This window comes from Daldinia vernicosa (genome assembly GCF_022497035.1).
Source record: "Daldinia vernicosa strain CBS 139.73 unplaced genomic scaffold F5Y00scaffold_10, whole genome shotgun sequence".
Lineage (NCBI taxonomy): Eukaryota > Fungi > Ascomycota > Sordariomycetes > Xylariales > Hypoxylaceae > Daldinia > Daldinia vernicosa.
The window spans coordinates 745,606-770,336 of NW_025953926.1; the positions used below are offsets into that span (position 1 = coordinate 745,606).

The 24,731-nt window shown below is 49.1% G+C and overlaps 7 protein-coding genes across 7 annotated transcripts; 2 read left to right on the forward strand and 5 right to left on the reverse strand.

Moving 5' to 3' along the window:
* Window positions 1-4: 4 nt before the first annotated feature.
* Window positions 5-6,589, reverse strand: F5Y00DRAFT_230179 (Sec23-binding domain of Sec16-domain-containing protein). The gene is made up of 3 exons (XM_048006873.1): window positions 6,457-6,589; window positions 985-6,278; window positions 5-933 (listed from the first exon to the last, which is right to left on the reverse strand). Exons 2-3 carry the CDS (start codon window positions 6,200-6,202, stop codon window positions 353-355), a joined length of 5,799 nt encoding a protein of 1,932 aa, XP_047867525.1. The 5' UTR covers window positions 6,203-6,278; window positions 6,457-6,589; the 3' UTR covers window positions 5-352.
* Window positions 6,590-7,599: 1,010 nt separating this feature from the next.
* Window positions 7,600-9,170, reverse strand: F5Y00DRAFT_259600 (FAD dependent oxidoreductase; the record flags this gene model as incomplete). Its single annotated transcript, XM_048010906.1, has 3 exons — window positions 7,600-7,866; window positions 7,953-8,839; window positions 8,924-9,170. 3 exons carry the CDS (start codon window positions 9,168-9,170, stop codon window positions 7,600-7,602), a joined length of 1,401 nt encoding a protein of 466 aa, XP_047867526.1.
* Window positions 9,171-10,273: 1,103 nt separating this feature from the next.
* F5Y00DRAFT_230181 (domain of Kin17 curved DNA-binding protein-domain-containing protein) lies at window positions 10,274-11,670 on the reverse strand. Its single transcript, XM_048006874.1, has one exon. The coding sequence runs from the start codon at window positions 11,531-11,533 to the stop codon at window positions 10,526-10,528; it is 1,008 nt and encodes a 335-aa protein (XP_047867527.1). The 5' UTR covers window positions 11,534-11,670; the 3' UTR covers window positions 10,274-10,525.
* A 369-nt stretch (window positions 11,671-12,039) lies between these two features.
* F5Y00DRAFT_230183 (aspartate kinase) lies at window positions 12,040-14,663 on the reverse strand. Its single transcript, XM_048006875.1, has 6 exons — window positions 14,044-14,663; window positions 13,958-13,977; window positions 13,824-13,904; window positions 13,432-13,756; window positions 12,458-13,376; window positions 12,040-12,391 (listed from the first exon to the last, which is right to left on the reverse strand). Exons 1-6 carry the CDS (start codon window positions 14,137-14,139, stop codon window positions 12,294-12,296), a joined length of 1,539 nt encoding a protein of 512 aa, XP_047867528.1. The 5' UTR covers window positions 14,140-14,663; the 3' UTR covers window positions 12,040-12,293.
* Window positions 14,664-14,781: 118 nt separating this feature from the next.
* F5Y00DRAFT_230203 (uncharacterized protein) lies at window positions 14,782-18,745 on the reverse strand. Its single transcript, XM_048006876.1, has 3 exons — window positions 17,371-18,745; window positions 15,431-17,303; window positions 14,782-15,357 (listed from the first exon to the last, which is right to left on the reverse strand). Exons 1-2 carry the CDS (start codon window positions 18,009-18,011, stop codon window positions 15,461-15,463), a joined length of 2,484 nt encoding a protein of 827 aa, XP_047867529.1. The 5' UTR covers window positions 18,012-18,745; the 3' UTR covers window positions 14,782-15,357; window positions 15,431-15,460.
* Window positions 18,746-19,656: 911 nt separating this feature from the next.
* F5Y00DRAFT_259604 (TB2/DP1, HVA22 family-domain-containing protein) lies at window positions 19,657-20,437 on the forward strand (the record flags this gene model as incomplete). The annotated part of the gene is made up of 5 exons (XM_048010907.1): window positions 19,657-19,707; window positions 19,812-20,027; window positions 20,081-20,106; window positions 20,167-20,262; window positions 20,317-20,437. 5 exons carry the CDS (start codon window positions 19,657-19,659, stop codon window positions 20,435-20,437), a joined length of 510 nt encoding a protein of 169 aa, XP_047867530.1.
* Window positions 20,438-21,575: 1,138 nt separating this feature from the next.
* On the forward strand, window positions 21,576-24,107 carry F5Y00DRAFT_13453 (translation initiation factor eIF4e). The gene is made up of 3 exons (XM_048004260.1): window positions 21,576-22,238; window positions 22,308-23,126; window positions 23,180-24,107. The coding sequence occupies exons 1-3, from the start codon at window positions 22,201-22,203 to the stop codon at window positions 23,376-23,378; spliced, it is 1,056 nt and encodes a 351-aa protein (XP_047867531.1). The 5' UTR covers window positions 21,576-22,200; the 3' UTR covers window positions 23,379-24,107.
* The last annotated feature ends 624 nt before the right edge of the window (window positions 24,108-24,731 follow it).

A 24,731-nucleotide genomic window follows, 5' to 3' on the forward strand; every position in this document is an offset into this window, starting at 1 on the left:
TACACCGGAATATAGATCTACTTTACCACTACCACCAAAAAGGGGTCCATCAGCAGCTGTTCGGTTTCGCTTCACCAAAAAGACCAAAATACATAAATCCAAAACAGTACCCAATTCATTCTCTCTTAGCACACACGCACCAGCCTCAAAAGCTGGTCGTCTTTTTATTACAAAAATCTCTAGGTCTATATAATACAAGCCGGCAGCGCGCCCATATGTATCCGAGCTTCGAGCCGTAACAGATGTATCAATCAATGTAAGCCTTGCGCCCGCGCCTGTGCCAATCCCTATCACCTCCGTTATGCGTGTATCAGTCAGTCAATCATTTATCACCATTCAATGCGTTCCTTCTTTACTTCGCCATGACGTCTACGTAGCGCCCTGTCTTCTTCGCCTTCTTGCCTCCCTTCCTCGGCCCCGCCGCGCCGAGCAAGTCGTCGATGCTGCTCGCGTTGCTTAGGCTTGTAGCCGGCCTGCTAGGCGGTGCGCTAGGAGGCCCGCCTGGGGCGCTGCTAGTACTCTGGCCCGAGACGGACCGCATCATAGGCGGGGCACCACCAGGAACCATGAGGTTATCGTGGGAAATAGCACTTCTAAGCAGTGTAGGCGCAGGCGTAAGATGAGCACGGGGAGGGCCGGCGGGAGGGGCCCCTAAGCCCCCTGGAGGAACGGATGTAGATCCCGGCGGTGGAGGCGTGGCCGCGGCGCGAGGAGGAGGCGGCGTTGCCGACTTAACAGGAGTGTTTTCAGCACCGGGTTTCTTATTGATCCAGCGCTTGAGATCCGGATCGTATACGAAGCTGCTTGCTTCACCGAGTTTAGCCTTAATTGGTTTATTGGCTGGTTCGAGTGACTCCTTTTTGGCACCACCGCCGAACCATCCTCCAAAGCCCCAGCCTTTCTTAGCCGCCTTCGCCTCGGCAGCGCGTTTTTCTAAAAGTCTGTTAGTAACATGCGGATAAGAGACGTTAGTTTTGTACTCACCCTCTTCCTCAGCAATCTTCCTAACCATCTCCGCGTTCTCCCGGTCTATATCCGCCTTGCTCTTCCCCTGTGGCTTCAGGCCGGGAATATCATCCTCGTCGTCGTCAAAAAAGCTCTTCTTCTTAGGCCTCGACTCGCTGGGAGAATCGCCCTCGTTATCACCCGGACCTGGCTCGTAGGACGGAGGCTCAAAGCCAGAAGGTTGGTATGAAGGTGGTTCGTATCCACCCGAGTAACTTTCGGGTTGTCCTGAAGGAGCCTCGAAGGAGTTCGTCGATGGCGGCTCATATCCGTACGAGGGAGGCTGATAACCCTGCGTCGCGCTGGTGTCATTTACTGAAACTTCCGGTTTCGACTCCGTAGGTGAGGCTTGCGACTGGGAAGCATTGGGGTTCGGCGGGGTTTGTGCGGCTCCATACGGATCGTAACCCGGGAACGAAATTCCAATACCCGTAGGTTGTGGAGCTGAGTCTGATCCTTGGGAGACTGGCATATACGGGGATACCTGAGAGGCGGCTGGTGCTACAGGTTGGTATGCAGAAGTGGACGAGTTATTGTTAGGGGTATAAGGGCTTCCAAACGCAGACTGCATGTCTGATCCTCTTCTTACAGGTAGCTCGAAAGAGCTTCGTGTAATCTCACCCGAGGTCCTTTCCATTGAAGACCTAGGAGCTGGGTTGTAAGCACTAGGTTCGTATGGGTTATTAGAGGATTGAGATGCTAGTGGCGCGTAGCGTGAAGCGGCTTTAGTGGCTGGGAGTGTAGGTGATGGGTTAGCGTTTCCGTATGCTTCGAAGTTCGAGACGGACGGAGACCGACTGATCGTCGGCGTCCCACCTGCAAGACGAGAAAAGGGCCCAGACTCGGCGCCAGCCTCGCCCGACGCTGCATTACCGGAACCATCCTCATCGTCGCCAGCGACAAACTTGTTAAAGCGGCTCCACATGTTGGTAGACACCTGGTCCATCCTAGGCTTCGGGATCCACGAAGATGACTCTTCCTTCGGAGCCTGCTTCAATCTTCTCATAAGATCGTCCACGGCAGATTCCAAAACGGGGTGATAATAAGGCGACCTCTTCGTCTGCGCAGTGATGGCGTTGTAGATACCCTCGCAGTAATGTAAAGCCTTATCTCTAAACCCATGTTCGGCAAGGGTCATAGCATATTGTAGCTTGTAAGCAGCCAAGTGTGGGCAACTCAGAACAGCATTTGAGCCTCCCGCAAGGGACAGCCCATACTCGTACACCTCGCTCAGTTGCAAGGCCTCCGTCTCTTTCGCGAACTGGTCGGCTTGGCGACGATGATCAGCTCCAACAAGGACGAAATTGACGTTAGGGTCATCAAGACCGCCAAAAATAGCAGAATGTCTAGCAAATATGTAGCAGATATGAGCTGCTTCCGCTCTTCCATATCCAGAGAGCAAGTTACCAAGCGACCGTAAGGCCTGAGCATCGCCAAAACTCCTGTTGCTAAGTATTAAGCCAAGTGTCTCGCGCCATTTGTCGAGACCCGCCAATGCATCCCGGGATGCACCAGTAGAAGCCGAAGTAGATATAAGCTGAAGACCTGCCCGCGCATGAACCGGGACGAGCTCGTCTACCGACTCCTCAAAATTTCCAGAAAGAACGCCATAAAGAGCAGCGAGCGACTCGTTTCCGTGGCCCGGATGGTTCACCTCCTTCTTGATGAACTCTTGAGCAACCTTTTTGTACAATTCCGGACTTTGCATCGTATTCGAAATAAGCATCGCGTGACCCCAAAGCCTCTTATCCACCGCAGCCCAAACCGCCTTCTCTCGGTCGCCGGACAGCAGATGGTGCCGGATCTGCTCGACAGTCGTAGAATCGACGGCGTCCGCTTGCATATTAGTTACAGTTGAAGATATCCCCGTCAAATCGGCTCCGCTAGAGATCGTAGCAGCAAGCTCAGGGTTACTAGTGTCGAGACCAGGGGAGATAACCTCTCTAACAGCCTTTTCTACTGTAGGATTTCCTTCGAGAAGACCGTCATTTTCAACAAAAACCCGTAGAATCTTCCATAATAATACCCGCTCAATGGCTCTGTTGTCCTCATGTGAAACAGCATGTAAGAACGAAGGGTTTGGAAGACTTCTTTCAAGAACCTCAATACCAGCCGTCAACCATGCAACAGTTTCTTTCTTCTTCGATTTGCCCTTTAAAGGTCCTGGAAATTTGGCTAGACGCTCTTCCAACGGTTGGATATCTTTGACATGCCGTATTTTCACCTCGCCTGGACTACGCACGATCATCGGGAGCGCCTGGCTGATGCCATACCGCGGGACATCCGTTGGGAAAGAGGTTACAAGTATTCCTCCCACACCCCATGTAATGACGGGACAACCCCGCCATCTCTTTAACGGGTCCTGTTCCCGACCATCGGTTGGCGGGACAAGATTGAGGTGCTGAGACATGCCCCGGGCTCTAACAGCAGGTCGAGCTGCATCCGCATTCGGTATCTCTCGTGGAGAGGAAGCACCTTGCACGGAAGACGGCCGAGGAACAGGGTCGATCGGCCTTATTCCAGCCCGATTTCCATAAAGAGCTCCAGGTGATTGGGTTTGAGACCGAGGTGGTGGCACAAAGTTGACCTCCTTGTGTGGTACGGATGCGGGGGACATCGGGGCATAATTCGATATCGCTCTCTTAGGGGGAGATATCGCATTATATGCAGGAGAGCTGAGAGGCGGGGGGGTATGCCTGACTTGTCTTGGACTATATTTGGATTCGGACGGAGCCTTGGGCGCAACTGGCGGAGAGCGTAGTAAGGATTGCTCTTCCTCGACTTCCTGCGTCGGTGGTAATGAAGGCACTCTTGTAAGACGAGGCTCATACTGAGATGAGCTTCGACGTTCAGAGGTGCCTTCAACGTTCGTAGGAGTCGGCATCGGCCTATCGCGTGAGACTTCAAAATGAGAGTGAGCAAGGGGGCTAGAAGTTCGCGGTTGGTGTGCGAGCATCGGGGGTGGAACAGCGGCGTATGCACCACTAGATGACCGGACAGAAGGCGGAGCGGGCGAATATCGGCTAGAAGCAGGCGGTGGGACACCGTTTGCTACCGATGATTGAGGCGGAGCGGGAGAGTATCTCGAGACCGCGACGGGAGGCGCACTTGGCGTAGGTAGCGAATTGGATTGCACCGAGGCGTAAGGATTAACACGCTCTGGAGCAACTAGTGACGCGATACCAGCTCCTTGCTCTTGAGGAGAATGGGGAGGATAGGAAGCAGGCGATGTTAAGGGTGATCCATGAGGAGGACCGTGTGGCGGTTGTCCATATGGGCTAAGCTGAGGTGAGGCGGAAAGGTGACTGAGTCGCGACGCGGGCCGGGGCCTCGACGCTAGAGGTAAGTCCTCGAAGAAGCTAGATTTAGATTTCAACTGAGGGGTAGACTTCTGGGCTGCCGCTGGTGGTGGCGGCGGTTGGCTTGAATGGCTTGAACCAGGAGGCGATAAACTGGCGTTCGAGGCTCCCGGTGGTGGTGGTTGGGAATACAAACTCGCACTCCTTGGGGGGGCGGGTGGCGGTCCCAAAGATGCGCTGTTTGCTCGTGGAAGCTGTTGCATACTAATCCGCTTCTTCGGTTTGACAACTTCCATCGGGAGATCGTACGGAGATTGATATCCACCTTTGGCCTTATCAGCAAAGCTTTGAGCTTTTGGCATGGCTGGCTTTGGAGGTGGCTCAAATCCACCCCTTATCGACGGAGGAGCCGTAGTTGGGTGCGCATAGGAAGGAGGTTGCGGCGACTGCATTTGACTGACAACTGGAGGTGGTGCATAAGGGTTTGGGCTTAATTGCGCCGGGTGCTGGAAAATATCAGGAGTATAACGACCGTTCAAGCCTGTCGACCGAGGTTGCGCAGCTATATTAGGCTGAGATATCGATACTACCGGTGCCGCTGGCGTCTGCTCAGTCGTATCCTCCAAGAAACCCTCGTCGTCGCTTCCGAAAATATCTGCTGGATCAAGCTCCTTGGTCTCGGTATTTGAGTCTAATAGGAAGTCCTCATCATCATCAAAAGCAGCAGCCCACTTCGCATCGATATCGACGGGTTCCGGCTGAGTATCAGCTCCCTCCTTCGAATGAGCTTCAGAATCACCGTCCACAGTCTGCTGCGTAGGCGTATCTAAGTTCGCCGGTTCTTCCGGCGTAGCATCCTTGACCGGAGACGGGAGCTCTGAATTCGACTCTTCTACCCCCGTTACAGAGTCTGTGACTTGTCCCATTACCATAGCCGTGGATTTTCTTTGTAAAGTATGCTCAAAGCTAGCATCTCCTTCTAAACGAGAAGCATCCTTGGTTACCTGGCTGAAAAAGTCATCACCCCCTTCAACATCATCCTGCGTAAAAACATCCCCAAGACCTGAAGCCTTAGGTCCATGATGGTTCTCTGGGTCATGCTGTTCACTTTGTGGAATCAACGGTAAACCTTCCTCGAATCGAGCATCCAACTCTTCCTCTGCGGCACCCACAAGCTCTCCACCAACATATTGCTGAGACGAGCTTCCACTTTCACCAATTTCATTGTCGACGGGCAGGTCTTCGCCAAGAGTATCGGGAAATTCAGACTGTACGACCGGGTCGGCGTCCGAATTGTCCTTCTCCAAGTCATGCAAGATGTCTTGGGCTTGGGATGATGGGGGTAGGCGATCGAATTCGTCCTCAGTCGCATCTTCCCTTTGCGGTACGGCGGGAAATGAGTTTGTCCTCTCATTCGGCGGCATGAACTTGAAAGGGTCCGTGTCCGATCGCTGAAGGCTTAACTCGCTCTCATCGTCATCGTTAAAGCTTACCTCGTGAGACACGGTACGCGCAAACGAGGTTGTGCTGGAATGTTTGGCCGCGTTGCTCGTCCGAGTAGTCTCCGCTTGGGCAATTTCGTGTTCGTAATCAGGTACGACAGCATCGTCACCTTGCGCAGTCGCAGCGGGTGAAGTTCCTGAAAGATCCCACGGGTTATCCTCAGCGTCATCATGATTAAATTGGTCTAGAAACGCGCTGTCGCTTGGTTTTTGAGGCTTAGCGCCTTCTTCTATTATTTCGTTATTTGACATATCCTGAGCTGATTGCTCAATCGCGTGCTCGTTACCGGCATTCACATCTTGATTCTGCGTCGAGTCGAGCTCTGATATTTGATTGTTATCGTTATTAGTGTATGGCATCTTAGCCGGATGCCACGTCGCACTTGGGGCATCCATCTCCGAGTATAATGATCGCGAACTAGATAAGCATCGAAATGGAAAGGCCCCCGTGAAGTAGAATTAGGAAATGGTACTGCGAGATCGGGACCAGTTAGCTTCGTGATTTACAATTGTATCGTGTCATCAACAAGTATGGGACAAAGTCGCATGCCAGAAATTGATAGGGGCAAACAGCGCGATGCCATAATTAGATAGCAAGGGAATGAATGGGATGGATCGCGCGACTCATACCAAACCAGAAACCAACTCACTTATACAAGAACAACTAATAAAGACGTTTATTCTGGACTCGTTACAAGCCAAACTCCATGATCATATTTTTAAAAGGAGCAATTATCGTTATTGCATTCTTGGGGCACTTGGGAGGAAGTTGGGAGGGAAAAATGGGAAAGTTGAGGCAAAGTGGCAGATCCACAAGAGGTTACTTTGAACTTTACATGGTACTATCGTCCGTTGAGGCCAATGTTCTCATCAGTGGTCCTTCAGTGGTCCATGTACCCACACTGCTTATGCACAGCACAAACCCACGCTAGGAGGCACCTGGGTTAGCGGGACTGCGAAATAAATGACATAACCAAGATGGAATTGGAATCCGAAAAGACAACATGTCCGCTATTGTAATTATCCGACAAGTCAGCGCATGCCGAATAGGTAATTCGACTAATCGAGTTAATACTTGGCCATATACAGCTTATATCTCTCAAGCCCGAATATTATTCTGCCGGTGGGCAACAAAATCTGGCATCTCTGCTTATTCGATAGTGATTAAGTCGTTATTAATTTAACAATTACACTAGGTACCTCTAGGTAATGTAGGTGTGTACATGGAGACGAGGCACATGAGTACCCAAACATGTACATGTACGGCGGAATCTTGGTAGATGAGTACATCATGTACATACTTCCACACGTATTCCGTACATAAATGGGAACTCGACGTAAAGTACGGGCAGAACGGGTCCCTGATTCCGTGCCTGCATTGCTTCCATTCCCTGCCTTCTTTGTAATTGGTTAGGTCATAACCAGGTGGATTCTATAAAGCTTCGGCGGCCAATTAACAATACAAGCTCCAGCCCTGGAAGCTTATTTTTAGGTATCGACTCTTAGCACGGTGCGCTCCGATATCCGACTTCCCAACTCCCCGGTTCAAGTCTCTGGTTCGTCAAGCAACTCCTAAGCACTCTTTAAATCTTGATCGCCGGCGTATCCGCTGAGCAGTCAACTTTAGGTCGAACGATGAATACATAATACATATGATACGGCGATAATGAGTTATGCAAAAAAGCTTCTATTCCGGCTTATCACAATCTCATAGCTACATACCTACCTACATACCCCTTGCTCTCCCTGTCTCCGTGCTAGATTTCCTCTCCACTGCCCTCCAACGTCCTTGATTAAAACTTCAGATAAATATCAGCCCGCGCCCGTCCTACGGTAGGAGCCGCAACCAGCTCGGAGATCTTCCGAAGCCGTGCCGCGCTAGTTTCGTAGACGGCCGGCACCCCGGTCTCCGAAAAGGGACGGCCGTCCTTGATTATCTCGGCCAGCCCCTTTGCGCATAGCAACACGTTCGGCATGCCGTGACCGTCGAAGCCGGCGCAGATGTATTGCCCCGGCTTAGACGGTACGTGGCCGATGTGTGGCGCGCTGTCTGCAGAGTACTATAAATAAGCCCGAGTGTTAGTTTAAGTCGGACTATCAAGAGACGACATCTCAGTATAGCATCAAGAAAAGCTAAGACACTCACGCCCATAATCCCCGTCCAAATACTCTCCGTCTCCGTCTCCGTCCCCTCCCACCCTATAAACGTCCTCGCAGCCCAGCGGTCAAAATACGGCACCGTAGACCTGATCAGTGTCGAGTCGTCGTAATTCCTATACCACTCCTCCCTCTCATCAACAAACGCGCTCTTCCCGCCTCCCACAATGATACTCCCATCCCGGCGCAAACCATAGTACGAATCGATCGAATTCGGGCTCTCCATCTCCAGCCCGGCCGAATCAAGCGGTATGCCCGCAGCTGGCCTGTTCTGCGCATCCGGCACAACCCTACACACAGTTCCCCGCGCCGCATAAATCGCATCGTCATATTCCGGCAACAAGCCCGCCGTATACGCATTCGTCGCAAAAACAACCCGCTTCGCCCGAGTCGCCCCCCTAGCCGTCGCCACCGTCCAATAGCCCTCCTCGTCCACCGTCTCGGAAATCCCGTGCACCGTTGTCTTGGTCTGCAAATTAACCCCTTTTCCCACCGCCCCCTCTAGTAAGTGCATAACCAGCTTATACGGCCAGACCACGTGCGCCGGGTACGTGAACGCGACCTTGGCCCCGGCGATTCCCGACACGCGCTCCGCGTCGCTCGGCCCGTGGTACGTGACGGAGCGCAGGGTCGGGCAGTTGAGTTTCGTCATGGCGTCCCATAGCTTCTTGATCTTGGCGGCTTCGGCGGCGTCCACGAACACGTCGCCTGTGGTTACCGCGTGCAAGTCGCAGTCGATGCCTTCGTCGCGGACGAGTGCGGCGACGGCTTCCGCATTGGCGACTTCGAAGAGCGCAACTTGGTTCGCGGTCTGCAGGCCTTGCGCTTGCATGCGCGCTGCGAGCGCGACGAAGAGATCGGGCCGGATGTGCCCACCTGGTAAACGTTAGTGAGTAGTTATAAGATCACAAGCGAAAGTGATATGAGACTATAGGTAAAGTATAGCGTGGCAAAACTCACCGTTCCTAGCAGTAGCCCCTGAGCAAGCTTCTCGGGCCTCCAAGATGGTAATACTTGGCTTAGGTTCGTTCTCGGGGCTGCCCTTGAGTAGATAGTGCGCTAGAGCCGCACCAGCAAACCCGGCGCCGATGATGACGATGTCCTGCTTCTCGGGGAGCTCCGGGGTGCTACGGTGGGAGTCGAGATGGTGCAGCTGTGTCCGCCAGTACGGGACTGTTGCGTTCTTCACGGGAAATGGGCCGGCCATTGTAGCGACGAGCATTAAGATATTAGTATTAGAACTAGAATTAAGTATAGGCGCTTTAGTCTATGAGTTGATATCGTCGCAAAGGGGTCGTTGAGTTCAGTTACTCGCTTGCTTGTCTACTTTCGTTGCAGTGACAGTGTTGCCTATGCACTCGCCGTGAACCCAATCTTATACTCAACTCCATCGTAATAATGAGATATGTGTTCTACTTGCTTCAGATGAGTCACTTCTAGAAGCCGTCGTCATCAAATGCGCAACAGGCCGAGATATCGAGCCAGTCCAGAGATACCCAGCAATGCTGGTATAGGCATAGCTATAGCCATGGGTTGTGTAAGAGTAGTGCGCGGACTATACAACATCGTCAGTATACACAATGCATACTGCAACGCCGCCTATCTGCCTCCTAATCTCTCTATCATCATCATCATCACGATCATCATGTCCAGCGGTGGATTAGCCCTCACAAGCGACACACACTTCATAGCAGGGTACGTCAGCAAAGCTATAGTCCTAGCCTATCTCCTCTCTATAGACCATCGAAAGTGCGCGTAGAAATACGTAGTCCTACACATCTCACCTCCGGCGATGACTCTACTCTACCTCGGGATCGCATGTGGTGATTGTTAATCAATCCTATACTATACTTCTTCCCCTCTCCGGCGTTATACAGGACATACGTAGCATAGGCACCTATATTTCGCAGTTCTATACTATGTATGTAGACTCTTGGCACGATGACGATGCATACCTTTCCTGGATAGGACTGCCCATTACAGACTCTAGTAATAGGTAAGCACCCAACAAACCCCCCCAAGCGAACGCAAACTATACCTCACCGCTCCCCCAGCCCTAAGGATTTTACGGCAGGAGGTAAGGTATAGGCAGTCGAAAGCGTCCGGTCGCGCATGTGACGTTGTAGTATGTAGAAAGCGCTTCTCCAAATGGAGCCTCAATCGCATCATACATGAATGATGACGCGGCTCAAATAGCCCACGTAAGGCCCCGGTAGAAACAAACGTTTGTGAGTAGCCGTAGCCTTACGTGATTATCATAGGAAAAACGAAGATAGGGCTTATGTGTTAAACATGAAGAAATATTATATTCACGCATAAAACTAGAACTGTTCTCAAGTCCTATCCTAGCCTAGTAGGACCAGCCGAACGTCTCATTTTGAAAGTTGACGACTACACTATTATTCTCTTGAATAAATAGCCGCCCTAAGCGCCCATACCAATTTCCATATGCCCTTATCAAACCTCAACGGATGGTATACCTTAACGCCTATCGCAATGCTGCTTTAAGAAGAAAAAAAAACCCTAAAGAGCCTAAAGACCCTCTCCAAAAACCAGTATACTTCAATTTCTCTGGCGTTTATTAGAACCCCCATCCCTACCCGAACTCTCCCGAGCCCTCTTCCTCTCAATCTCCTCCTTCATGATACGCTCAGCTTCGCTCATCTTCTTCGGCTCTCCAAAAGCCGGTGCTTTCTTCGGCGCCCCTGCGAGCGCGTTCTTTTTCGCAGCTGCGAAGACGTTCTTGGGCTGAGGCTTGGCTGCCATTTTAAGCGAAATGGGCGCGGCGGCAGGTTTCGGGGTCGTGGAAGGTTGTTCTTGTGTAGCTGTTGGCTCCTCTTTCTTCTCTGCGTCTTTTGGCGGCGACGCTGATGTCTCTGGGGTGGATTTATCTGGAGAGGATGTTGGTGCTGGTTGGATAGCGGGTTTGACGCCAAAGGAGAGCTTGATTTTCTCTCCTTCCTGTCTCTTAAGCTCTTTGCCTTCCGAATTGTCGACCTCGTCCTCGTTTTGCTCACCCGCTTCCCTCTTCGCGCGCTTGATCTGTTCCCTGATTAACATGTGTTCGCGCTCTTCGTCGCCTTTATCTTGCATCTCCTTCCTCCGCACCGCCTCTTTTCGGCGTAAGGCATCCGGGGAGTCGTCTATCCATGCGATATGAATTCCCTTATCATTCTCCTCGACTCTGCAAATTCCTTCTCTTCCCAGGTGCTTTGCGAACTCGGTAAGAGAGTGCCATTTGGTAGCATTCATGTGGACATGCTCTTTGTTGGCGATGTAGTTCTGGTAAAAGTGGTTGATCTGCACTTGCTTCTCTCCGTGAGACGTTCGTAGTAGCTGTAAGAAATCTTTGAGGAACTGGTTGCTAAAGTCGTCGATATACTTCTTCGCATCCTCGCCAACTAGCAGCATCTTCCTCGTGTGAGACTCGCTTTGGGTGTGCATCTTGAATGCATTGGCGTCCCTACATTGCTTTTCGCATATTTGACAGTACCATCGAAGTCGTTGTAATCCCTTCGATTTCATTTTATTGTTTAGGTATTTCGTCGATCCGAATTCTGCTTTCGGCATTTTGGCGGTATTGGTGTGGGATGATCGGAGCTTAGAATTTAGGTGTTTGGATTGTTGGTTGGGTAAGAAAGTGTATCGTGTCGTAGTTGGAGAGATTGACGATTTGCAGCGGTGATGAATGATGAAGACTATGCGACGGATAGCGATGAAGATAAGAAAGGTCAAGTGTGGCGCTGCAGCTATTGACTTTATCGATAAAGACAGGTACCTACCCCTGCTACAGCAACAGGTGGCCGCCGAAATTCGGCATACTTGGTTGGCCTAGATGCAAACAACGAATCAACGCCCAGATTTAACCTCAGACTTACCCAGCTAGGCAAATGCTGGAAATAACCATCACTGCTTAAGGGTACCAGTAACAGGACCTGTGTATCACTAAAATTTTGAATCTTTAAATTTATGAGACCTCTTGATCTATATGTGAATATCAACGGACTGCCTAAATGAATATTGTTGAATCATCTGTGGTCTTAAACACAATTAGAAAAGACACCGGCCATCACGAATTTAAAAGCAAATTGCCTCATTTATTTAAGAGGCTCTTATTTAAACACGCTTTAAGCAAATTGACGCCTCTATATCTATCAAGCTTTTATACGTAGCCAAGCATAGGTAGCTTTAGCTCTGGTTATGGGGGCGTGTTGATGCCCAAGCCCCTTTTTCAACCGGTACACACTGACTACCTAACCACCGTTTTATAGTGACCTATTTCACAAACACGAAACACGCATGTCATGTTAAATGCGAGTATGTCGTGCTACTAATCGAGGAATGTGAACAAGTTTGTATGCAGTATGCTCATGGCCCTCGTAGCTTCCCTTGCGTCGATGACACATGAGATATTAATCTCACTTGCGCCTGTTATCGTAGTTAGCAAAATGCCCGAAGCGCCATACCACGCGTATTGTATACGTAGTCACATACCTTGCGATATCATCTCGATGTTGATGTTATGTTCTCCCAGCGTCGAGAACATGCGGCCAGCAATACCCGTCATATTCTTCATCTCTGCACCAACTAGACTTAGAATAGCCATGTTGAGTAAGATACTAACGTCTCCGCATTCTTCTAGCTCTGCCATGGCTTTTTCAAAATGGCGGACGGATGGGCTGGAAGAGTGGATGGCCATTGACACGTGAACCTCACTTGTGGAGATAAGATCCACGGATATCCTATGACTGTTGAGGATTGAAAACACTTTGGCGAAGAAACCGTGAGAAATAGAACGTTTGTTCGAGTGTACGTTGATAACAGTGATGTTGTTCTTGATAGAGACTGCCGTGGGTCTCCGAGGATGTTTCCGCAACGAGGAGTCCGAAGGCCGGGACCTCTTGATCTTCTGTGCCGGAGACTGCACTGGATCTGGAACCACGATGGTACCATTTCCACGAGGATTGTTCACATTCTTGATGCGAATTGGTATCGGCGGATCCGCTTTGATTACTTGATCCATCGTTAGGTGGTGAATGACTTCAGAACCGTAGAATGTGAGTTCTGCTGCCTCTGACGGGGTGATAGACGCGAGTAACCTCGCTGTTGGGACTTTGGTGGGATCTGCCGTGAATATACCGTCTACCTCCTTCCATATCTGCAACTCTTGGGCCTTCACTCCAACCGCGACCAGAGCGGCACATAAGTCAGTGTATCCTCGCCCAATATCTCCATCCATCAAGCTTCCAGGGACGTTGCCGAAGAAACCCGTGACTACGGGCACTCTGTCATTGCAGGCTTGTATCCTCTTTCGGAAAATGGCGGCTGCATCTTTGTAAAATGCTGGACTTAATCGGTCGGAACTGTCATAATGCATAACATCAGACAGGTCCACATACTCTGCGTCAACATGCTACAAATATTGTCAGTTAAACATTGTGACGCCTTCATGTAAAAGTCGAACGAACCCTATCTCTTAACAAGTACGTCATAAATCTGCAACTCAACTTCTCTCCAAAGCTGACTACTCGATCCTTTGATCTCGAGTTAACTTCCAAATTGAATCGCTTGGCCGCAATTATATAGTCTATTAGTTCCTGGCAGTCCTCTTCTATGCTGGACGATACAGATTTTTGCAGGTCGGGATTCTTTATCCACTTCTGCGCTGCTGCGACATGGTCGACGCAGATGTCTCGTATGACAAGCTTCGCTTTCTCGACGAGGTCCTGCTGAGTGACTTCATTACTCGTCGCTGCCGATATAGCGCGTAAATGCTTGTAAACTTCTAGTAATCTATATGAATATATCGTGTTAGATCAATTGGGCCAGTTGCCCTTTCATAAAGCATCCAGTGACTCACCGGCTGGTAGTACCGGTCACCTTCTTGCCAGAGCTTCTAGCAGAGCAAATGACGGCAATTTTGTTCGATCTTAAGCTGGCTCTTATCATAGAGTTAGTAACGTCTCGTAGAGGGATAAATTTGCAATCCCATACCGAACAATTCCTTCAGCAATCTATATTCAAGTAGGACAATGTCAGTCATACTGCATTAGGCAAGAAAGGGTCGGTGCATCACAAACGCTGTCTGGGAATTTCCCAACACTTGTGCCTCCGAACTTCTGTACTATCCAGCCCTCGCTGCTGGTATTGCCTTGGAGTATAGCGTCCATGGCCATTGTGAGATAAGAATGAATGAAATAAAATTCCGCCTCGGTGTTGATGAGATTTTATATGTAGTAAAAGCAACTGAGTCTGTATACCGAGTCTGTATACCGAGTCTGAATGATGTAAAAGTGTGTGCGTTGATGGCGGGGCAGATTCAGTGTAACTAAACTGAGTTACAATTTGAATGTCCTTTTTAGAATTGGTGATACAAATCACATATGTTTACTTCAAATGAAAGAAAAGAGAATACAATACGTAGGCAGTTGATTGGAAGAATTATGATATACTTGGTAGGTGTTTACTTGCTGCTCTTCGGGTTCAGACATAAAAATTGAATTAGTCTTCGCTAGAAAGGGGCCCCGAATCGGAGGTTCAACGGCGGTGCCACGCCACAATTAATCGGTAGCGAATGAAAAAATGGTATCCGTTTCGGGTTTTCATATGGTGGAAACTGTGGAAGCAGCATACCGGCTAATACATAGCTCATAGTTGAATTGTGGGGCATAAAGGCGGGACCCCTATTCCCTTTTTGCAGGTAGCCTTGTTCTTGTGTAATTGAGGTCATAAGTTAACATGCGTTTGAGACTTACCTTGAGAGGTATATCATAGCACCACGAAATACTGGCAACATACCTCTTCTGATTGTGACTCATTGCTTAATCGGCAGGTTGTTGGAATAGCTCTCAAAATTCCCGAATCATCTCGCTATACCTATATTAGGTAGTCATCTAGGTTAGTATCTTGGATCTGTCCGGTGCCCTATCTTACATATCATAAACCACATCTCATAACTACCATGATCGTCACTCATAAAACACGTAAGAAAAGCAGCCATAGTATAAGAATCCTTCAGAGCGCAACTGGCTGCGCGTGGACAGATGTAAATAGCTACGGGTATCATACAAGCCATGCTACACAAGTATTCGGATCTCCTATCCTATCAAAGATCCTATCAAAGTACCAAGGCGAATATCCATGCCGCCCCTTATACACCTGGGGCTAAAAGCCCTCCTCCTGACCATGCATGCATGCACTTTGTCCTTTATGTAAACAAGGACCAACTATACCGGCCCAACCCTCAAAAGCTCTTTTCCGTACCTCGAAAATGTGCGCCCTGTCCGTTACAAAATTACCACTCAAACGTTCCTGCCAGGCGTATACCCCGAAATCCTCGAACCATGGGGTCTCCTGGCTGTCTATCGTTTTCGGTCATACCGTCATACCTTCGTGTACGTAGGTCATGTCTTACCCAATCGGGCAAATAGTTAAACAACACCACCGACACCGAATATTAATATATAGTCTTCAAAACCATAAAGACTCGCGCCGATCCTATTGGACGGGTTCCTCTAAATTGAGAGAATGTAGGCTCTGGTCCTGACCCTCCTGGTAGTCGAATTTCTCAATAGGAAAGTCTTCTTCTGGAGTCCTGATCCCAATTCCGCTATCGTCGTGGTTCACGGACATGTGGAGGGAGTCTGCCCCATTGACTTCGATCTGAGACGGGAATGGGGCACGGTCCGGTTGCGGCTGGGACATATGCGAGATGCCTTGATCGTCGCTGCCAACACGCGAACCTCGAAGGGTCACGTCGTTACCATCTACCGGGGGCTTGATGTCGCCAGCAACGGGCGGTAGCGAGTTCTTCGACTTCATGAAACCGCCGTATTCGGCCAGGAACGAAACCATCTCGTCGAGCCAGCACTTTGTCACCCACCACGCTCCAAAACTATTGCTCTGGCGCATGGTAAGGTCCCGCATGACCTCTAGCCCGACACGTTGCACACACCAAACAATATCCGTCGCCGTGGCGTAGGGGAAACGTTTCTGGAGAGACAATAAGAAGTCGACCCAGCGCTCAAGAAAGTGCTCTGAGCTACCATTAGAAGCATTTGACGACGGTAACCCTCGTCTGTTGTTGAGTGCTATCTCCCCATAAAGGTACTTACACTCTTCACTCCAAGGGACGTTTACGGGGTCGATTAGGTCTCGGATTTCATTAAACAAGAGATCAACTAAATCATCCATTCCTCTGGTTGGGACGCATTCAGCAAGTTTGCGGACCCTAACCCCTGACATCCAATCGAGATACATCTGGTCTCTATTCGCAGAAATCGAAAGCATATTTGCTGCAGCGTGAGCTGTGAGGTTAACTCGTAGAGTACGGTCGAGTAGACCGGCAAATATAGTAGCGGGGGCCTCCTTGGCCTGGACTACATGCCTCGGCTGCCCATGAAAAGATTCGCGAATGTGAGAGACTAATTGTTGCGATATTTTCTCGAACGCGTTCAGTACGGGTTGCGGGATGGCTTGTAAGACGAGGCTATAGATGATCTGGATCATGCGTTGGTAAAGTACATAATCACACTCTTCTATCCACGGCGCGATGCTGGGGTGAGAGAAGAGTTTCTGCACGGGCATGGTGAGTGTACCCTGAAAAGAGGTATAGAGGTGAAAGAAAGCCTTCTCCTTGCAATAGCGAATGCACTCCACTAGGGATGTGCAGTGAGATCGGTAGAGAGCAGTTAGAGACATTGCCGCATCTGGGTCCGTTCCATTGGGTAAAAACGGCTCGATCTTAGGTAGAACGAGAGCCTCGGCTGATTTGGAAGGATGCTCAGGCTCTATAAATGCTAAGCGTATAGCAGTCTTAGCGTTAGACGAATGCAACTGATCGAGATGCTTGACTTCGCATTGGTTATATAAGCTGTGAGTTCGGGAGATGGCCGATCGTGAGCCAGCCGGGGTATCAGATTGCTGTACGAGCGTAGGTGACGGAAGAGCTGAATGTTGTGCATCCAATGCAGGGGATTGGGACTGCGCGACACTGTTGGGCATGAGAACAGGCCTTGCGAACGAGTTAGTAGCGGGTGACACGGACCTCAAAGAACGCGTAAAAGGGGCTGGTTCCGGGAAAGGAATCGCCGGCTGGATAGAGACTTCTCTGGACGTGGGCTGATCACCCAGCAGAGTGAAATCGACATAGTGGTATTTTGATTCTCCACGGACGCCGAGTCTTCGAGTTTTAAGACCAGGAAAAAGGACTCGAACAAGCTTCCCAAAACTAGCAGGATTCAAGACAGTTATTCTCTCCGTCGCACAGCGGGATGCATAGTTGGCATAAACACGGCCTCGAGGTACGGAACCTCTACCCTTCGCACAAACCCCATTGATCCTACACAGAGTCAGAGCCTATCCCATTTATACTAGCAACATCCTTTTTCAACTCTTGAATAACTTACCATAGCATAGCGAAGATCTGGCGAGCGCGCTCGGAGTTAGGTCCACGCTCATTGCCATGAAGCTCCTTTGCTACATCGGCGAGAGTACGGGTCTTATTGGCCTGAAATAGCTGGCGCATCTCAAGCTCGTTGTTCGCGCTAGTGCGGCTCGAAGTTGGTTTCGAGCCTCGCGGTCGTCCAGCAAGCGAATCAACCTCGTCGGCCTCATCACGATCCATCATCTGGCTATCGGCGTCTGTGAAACTCGCATTTCCAGTAAAGGTCTCGGTTGATACAGCAGGATGCAGGTTGGGATGTTGAGCGTACGGCATAGCAAGCCCGACGGCAGGGTGCATGTTCGAACTCATCGCGAACGACTGGTTGACCGGCATCTGGGAGGCAGGACGAAGCATCATATCTCCGGCTGGCATGGGTTGAACTGCCGATGACATATCTCTCGGGGGGACGTGATCGTTTGAAACCCACTGGTCCGTGAAAGCGCCGTGGTGCGCCATTAAGGTTTGTTGGTCAAGCGTTGGTTGTGTCGCGACGCTATGGATCGAGGCTGTCGAAGCCCTCGATATAGTCCTCTGTCTCTGGTTATGCTGCGACATTGCGCCGGCTTCAAGAGGCTGAGAGTCTATATGATAATTAGAGGACATAATAAGGGAAAGTCATGCATCGAATTGATGTGAGATCATAGTGGACACTCGGCCATGCTTCGCGGGCTTCAATAGTAAGATGGGCTTACCAGTCTCCATGTGCTTAGGGTTGTTTACCCCCGAACAGTGAGATGCGACCACAATATAAACACAGGCAAAGAAGCGGCGAGTAGCGAAGAAAAGAAACGCGCCACGAGGCGATTAAAGAAAGAATACAGAATAAAGATAAAGTGATAAAGTAGAAGCACTACTCGAGGTTAGTGCATGCAGTAGAATATTGAGTATCGCGATGCTGCGTCAGTCCGAGCGACAAGCCCTTGACGATTCTGTTGGATGAGAGGCAGAAAATGGCGGAGACGACTAGCCAAACAACAAGAAAACTCTCGTCGGGGCAACGGTGGATTGCTGAACTGTGGATGGCTGGAAATTGAGCGCGGAAGTAGTACCTAAGCCAGAAGTACGGAAGGTTACTTATTTGTGGCTGGTAAATACCTTTTAAAGAGCAGGGGTGGGCGAAGATAGACCTGGGTGGGTACTCGGATGGAAGCTACCTAAGTGCTTAAGCTTTGGCCTATGGAAGCCGCGCTAACTAACAACAAAGTTTTTATTTACATAACTAACCCGCACTTTCTCCGGTAGGATTCAATCCACAGACGCACTCCGTACCTTAACGTACCTATGTACCTAAGCATTTACCTTTGAATACTGTCCCTTGCGCTGACTACATGACCTCCTATATAGGTATGTATGTAGGCAGTATCATTAATCTGAATATATGCAACTTTATATAAATGGAGCACTGCTATAAATGAAGACATCAAATATTTTACGTTGCGTACCTGCTCACACAATTGGGTATGTGCAAGTACCTACTTAATTTCGTTCGCGATTACTATCTGCTTGGTGTAATCACCGGGCTGCCGGGCGGGGTACGCAGAATACCTCCGTAAGATACGTACCTATCTAGATATGCACGTACGGATTACATATGAGACATATTCCACGTAAAATTTAGCATAGAAGGTAGTGGACGTGTATGAGGTAATTGCTATCAGGTACCTAACATAAGACCTAACCTAGCGTATGTAGCGTATGTAGACGGATATGGTCCTCAATCCAATGAATTAGCTATTACGGTAAATTGATTTCGCAGCCGTGGTTGGCCTTCCGTCATCGTTTCCTTCGCATCCTACCCACTACGTAATTTCGTTGCTCCCCTTTCCCACAATCCGGCATCCGATTTCTTACAATACCATCACCATTATCCAGCCTATTAACAGCTTATAAAAGCATAAGTAGTCGTGTTTAGTTCATTAACCACCTAAATAACAACCTTACCTTCATCGTGCGATACCTCTTTTCTTGCATACTAGCATACCAGCAATACCAACAAATCAAACTTCCTTGCCGTAAGTCCGGCAGTCTCCGGATCCCACATCCCAGCCGCCTTGTCCCCATTCCTACGTGTACATATTAAGCAAGGTGGCTTTTCGCTAACCCTAAAAATTACCACAGCTACTTTGCTTTGACATCAGCAGCTACTCATTCCCCCGCCTCTGCGCAACTATATTGTCTTTTATCAACTTTCAAGCTCACAGACATTCTTCGAACCTTTTTACAGCTCTACGAATAAATCATAGCAAAAATGTCTGCGCAGGATCGTGTTCAGCATTATATATCCCAGCTCGACCGTGAGGTACGCCATACCGTATACCCTATTCATATATCCTATGTCCTAGCCTGTTGGGCTATCTAGATATCAGCCGGGTCGCATGCTCCTGAAGACTAACGAGAAGATAGCTTTCCAAATACCCTGCTCTCAACAACCTCGAAAAGCAGTTTGGAGTTCCTAAGGTTTATGCCGTTCTCGGCGTAGCCTCCCTCTACTTATTCTTCATCATCTTCAACCTTGGCGGTCAACTCCTGACCAACTTCGCCGGCTTCGTTGTCCCCGGATACTACTCTCTAGCTGCCCTATTCAGTACCACCAAGGCAGATGACACTCAGTGGTTGACCGTACGTTCCGTTATTGATCCGGACAAAATTTTTCCTTAGCTAACTTGCTTTAGTATTGGGTTGTCTTTGCCCTCTTCTCGTAAGCGAACAAGCTACGCGGCCCTCCCGTATCGTCCTACGTCACTAACTTATATTACAGCGTTATTGAGAGTGCCGTCAGCGTTGTCTACTGGTTCCCCTTCTACTATACCTTCAAGTTCGTCTTCTTGCTGTGGCTTTCGCTGCCCGTGTTCAGGTTCGTATTTTATTACACAGCTTTCAGCTACCTCATCGGACTAACAATATGTAGCGGCGCCCAACTTATCTTCCGATCTTTCCTACAGCCAATGCTTGGACGACACTTTTCCGAGTCCGGTTCAACCGCTGCCAACTTGCGCGCCAAGGCCGACTCTTTTGGCAAGGACCAGTAAACTAACTTATTTGATCGGGCCGCCGCTACGAGCATGGACAAGCAGAGCAATCCACGCATGCTCTAGTGGATACAAATTCGTCAAGTCGACATGACTACTGGCACTTGTCAGTGACAGTCCATGACCAGGGTTTTCCACCCTAAAGAAGAATGGAACAACTATAGTTGTGATACAGTTGGGAAATGATCTCTATCGTGTTGGAGGATGCCATGTCCTTTCCTAGAAATTGTTTCCTTGGACGATTATAGAACTGAGTTGGTTGGTGCGTATAAAGGTTAATCCGTAAATGATATTGCATTTTACCACAATCCTAAATGTCGAGGTCGATATCAAATGCCTACGACATTCGAAAGGTTGTACTCGACCTTGCAGTATGTGCATGCACGCATAATCATAACGTGATAGGGCAATTTAGTGGCTCGGCGCCCCTAGCAAGTAGGAATATACTGATGGATTATCCGAAATTTGATTATACCAATAGTCATATTTCGGACTTTGGAGCGTTTACGTAGACATTCGTCAGGAGATAATGCACAACGACTTTATAAATATAGCACATTGTGCGACGGTTTAGTTATTGGATGCTGCTAACTTGTATTAGTAAATATCCGCGCTGGTTCCTCTAGACGTCGATGTTTCGTAGCACAGGGTTCAGACATGCCGAATTTTTCCGCAAGCTCAACCACTGCGCAGACTATCGTGACGACAGATTACACATTTTGTTGGCTGAACACTATTGGATTACCAGGCTCAAAAAGAGGTCATCAGAGCTAATGCAGAATACGGTATAAAAAAATCTGCATGGCTTACCTACAATATCAAACAGCTCTGGCTTAACCTGCGCTTACGGAAGTTGGCTGAGGTATCTATAGAAATTTCCAGGTATGGTTATCGGCTGTCCAGACTTGTTTCAGGTCATCATCGCATCATGGTAGCCAGCAGTTAAGGGCCCTCGTGATGATGGTTTTAAACAAGGGATACAATGAAGTTACTCTCGACACACACATCGGAGTCGTCAGCAGCGTGGAAATCAAAATTGGCAAGCTGGCGATGATTTGAGTTGGTGGTCTTTCAAATGTTGAAAAAAGAAGAAAGAGAGAAAAAAGTCAACAGACAAAAAACATGAAAACTTAACGTCGAAATTTTTCTCGGAACGGCTCCACTTGCACCGCTCCACCGAATTAGTTACCGTAGAAGGCAAGAGCGGACAGAAACATGCTGTTGTGATCACCTGGCAATCGGCTGGCTAAATAAAACCGCCTAAGCAATGGGCAAGAGCGCTGGAGCGACAAAGGTAACGAAAGGGAGCTAGGCCCAATTTATCATACGCCATAGGATCACTGGAAAAGTTGGAACTTTGAAACTTCTTCCCCACGAATGAGCTCGCCGAATAACTTAATATACAATACAATACAATATACCAAGAATCTTCCCGATATTCACTTTACCAAAAATACATACTATACAGCAGTACCGACTAAAATTCGAGAATCCTTCTACCCACTACCTCATCCACAAACCTAAGATCATCACTTTCATCTTCTCACATCGTTAGATCTGTATACTTGAACCGCCCACCATCTCCCACTTCCCACTTCTCACCTGCACGTGGCGTATCATATTAGCGAAGCTTCCCAACAGTGTTGTTAGAAAGAACGTGGTCTGCCGAGTTTTTGAATTGTAGACGGTGTATTGGTGGTACTGGGGAGTTTCAACATACTCGTCCTACTGGGAGCGACCGACGTACGTGCTAGAAGTTCAACATGGATAGACAAGAATCGATATGGACTCGTCGTAACAAGTGAGTCCGACCTTGTCCGTGTCGAGATTCCATCTTCGTCTTGAGTACTAACTACTTCTACTTCTGTAGTGTTACCAACCTCTCTCTGTCCACGCCGAGTCAGTCCGATAATTCCACAACCCCGCGGGACTTCTCGAGTCTAGCACGTCGAAATGGCACCACTTCATCCCACGGCCGCTCGAACCCATTTGGCGCGACGACTCCCGGCGGCACCCTGACCTCTCCTACTAGCGCCGGAGGGGCTAATCAGTTTGGCCTCGGATCCGGCGCATTCGCATCGTTCGGTTCGGCCAAGACTCCCAAATCTCAAGGAAATCCCTTCGAGCAAGCCATGGGTGCAGTCGGCGCCAAGACCCCCTCCTCCGAGAAGACGGCAAAGGAAGCTATGCGATCCACCGTCGGCAAACCTTCCATGGGCTCCATCTCTGAGACGAGCGCCCAGCAGGCGTCCGCGGCATCAACACACCCTCTCCGCGACACGTGGGTGTTTTGGTACAGGCCGCCTATTACCAAGGCTAACGGCTACATCGAATATGACAAGACGTTACATGCCATGATGTCAGTCAAGACTGTGGAGGAGTTCTGGTTGGCCTATTCACACTTGAAGCGGCCTTCGTCGCTGCCCACGGTATCGGACTACCATCTCTTCAAGAAGGGTATCCGTCCAATATGGGAAGACGACGAAAACAAGCTCGGCGGAAAGTGGGTTCTGCGACTGAAGAAGGGTGTCGCCGATCGATACTATGAAGATCTCCTAATGGCCTGTATTGGCGATCAATTTGGAGACGAGACCGATGAGCTCTGTGGTGTTGTACTGAGTATGCGCAACGGAGAGGACGTGCTGAGTATTTGGACCCGTAGCACTGGACAGAAAGTCCTCAAGATCCGGTACGTCTATTCACTATAGCTCTCGTTAGGTTCTTTTTGCTTACGATTATTAGCGAGACGATGCGGCGCGTGCTGAACTGTCCACCCGAAACTCGCATCGAGTTCAAAAGTCATGATGCCAGCATGCAGCAGCGTTCTGCTATTGACGAGATGCGCCGCGAGAAGGCGGCGCAGAACCACCACGGCGACAAGCGAACTCACAACAACAATAACAAACCCCGACAGTTACAAGACGAACAGCAACGATCGTAGTGGGATCAACTATTCCGAGCCCCGCGCCGTCGACGATGAGGTGGCTTTGCTGTTAAATACTCGCATTTGCATGCATGGTTTTTCCCGCGCACAATCATTACGGTGAGGACGGTCCCGACTAGAAAAACAAGCAGCGAATTGTATTAGGGTAGAAGCGTTCTGATCAATGCGAAAGCAGGCCATTTTTTGTTTGTTACGTTATGCTACTTGGTGCTGCCTGTTGAGGTTTCGTCTCGTCTCAAACGTCTCGTCTCCTCCTCGACGACGCCCTATGTTTGCTTGCTAGCCATGACGCGAGAAAACAAAAACCCTCCCAAATGGCTCCTCCTACTTACCCTCCTTGTCCCTAAAGGCCGGATTTAGGATGAATGTGTAACTAGGATCTTCAGATGCCGATGACGTCTGCATATATGTGTGTCTATGTGTTGTATGTGTACATTATGAGGGGGGGTGTCATACGATTATGATAGGTTCTTGCGGCATGTTGGGTTTCTTTTTTATGTGTGTGTGGTTGAATGTGTCTGACGGGAAAAAAAGAAACGAAACGAAATATCTAACACCCACCCCTTTGTGGTTGGTAAGGACGGGTCCCATGAACTAGGTTATCGGGCCGTATGATTCCACGCTTTGATGTATTGTATAGGTAGCTGTATTAAAATCCAGGTGCTAGAGGCTGGCGGTGGCCTAATTACATGATGAAAATCTAAGGAAGCTAGGACTTTAAGAATCGAGTCTTCTGGGATATGTGTAGGTAGTATTTCCGGAATGAATGTAGACGTGGAGGAGGATTGTGCTATATACCTATATATGCTCGAAACAGTATAAAAGATGAAACAATCTGTTCGTGGGCTTGGCAAGTGGGAGAACGCTTCTTAGGATCGGACGTTGACTCCTAAAGGGGAAGACGTAAGCTGTATGGATACTCTGGGTGCGAACTTAAAGGGGATATTTGGACGCTTAGCCCGTGAGATGTTCCAGGCCGGAGTATAACGTAACACTGGTGATTATGTTGTGGAAGATACCAACCCCAATGTGAGTCGTTTCACTATGGTCAAGAGAAGAACTTTCTTGCCAATGGTGGTCTGGTCCTGAAGTATACCTGAAGTATACCTACCTAGGTACACACACACGCACACACATATATATATATACTCCTTTCCCCCAAGAAACTCAAAGCTCAACCAGGAAGTTAGTCCCACAAGCTTGAAATAAGCCTTAGGAAAATAACCCGAAGAGGTCCTCTACTCGACTCCTTCTCTACATCTAAATACCGATGAACATGTATAGGTACCTAATCTATTTACCAGGAGGATTCGTATAGTTAAAGGGGAGAATATATGCCCCTTACTTTTA

Excerpts from the sequence above, each read along its gene's own strand:
- F5Y00DRAFT_13453 (XM_048004260.1), top strand. The coding sequence starts at position 22,201 with ATGGATAGACAAGAATCGATATGGACTCGTCGTAACAA. Across the intron at positions 22,239-22,307 it reads ATATGGACTCGTCGTAACAA|TGTTACCAACCTCTCTCTGT; the intron begins GTGAGTCCGACC and ends CTACTTCTGTAG. Across the intron at positions 23,127-23,179 it reads CAGAAAGTCCTCAAGATCCG|CGAGACGATGCGGCGCGTGC; the intron begins GTACGTCTATTC and ends TACGATTATTAG.
- F5Y00DRAFT_230181 (XM_048006874.1), bottom strand. The coding sequence starts at position 11,533 with ATGCCGAAAGCAGAATTCGGATCGACGAAATACCTAAACAATAAAATG.
- F5Y00DRAFT_230179 (XM_048006873.1), bottom strand. The coding sequence starts at position 6,202 with ATGGATGCCCCAAGTGCGACGTGGCATCCGGCTAAGATGCCATACACT. Across the intron at positions 934-984 it reads GAAGATTGCTGAGGAAGAGG|AAAAACGCGCTGCCGAGGCG; the intron begins GTGAGTACAAAA and ends ACAGACTTTTAG.
- F5Y00DRAFT_230183 (XM_048006875.1), bottom strand. The coding sequence starts at position 14,139 with ATGGCCATGGACGCTATACTCCAAGGCAATACCAGCAGCGAGGGCTGG. Across the intron at positions 13,905-13,957 it reads ATTGCTGAAGGAATTGTTCG|AGCCAGCTTAAGATCGAACA; the intron begins GTATGGGATTGC and ends CTCTATGATAAG. Across the intron at positions 13,377-13,431 it reads CGTACTTGTTAAGAGATAGG|CATGTTGACGCAGAGTATGT; the intron begins GTTCGTTCGACT and ends CAATATTTGTAG.
- F5Y00DRAFT_230203 (XM_048006876.1), bottom strand. The coding sequence starts at position 18,011 with ATGTCCTCTAATTATCATATAGACTCTCAGCCTCTTGAAGCCGGCGCA. Across the intron at positions 17,304-17,370 it reads CAGATCTTCGCTATGCTATG|GATCAATGGGGTTTGTGCGA; the intron begins GTAAGTTATTCA and ends GACTCTGTGTAG.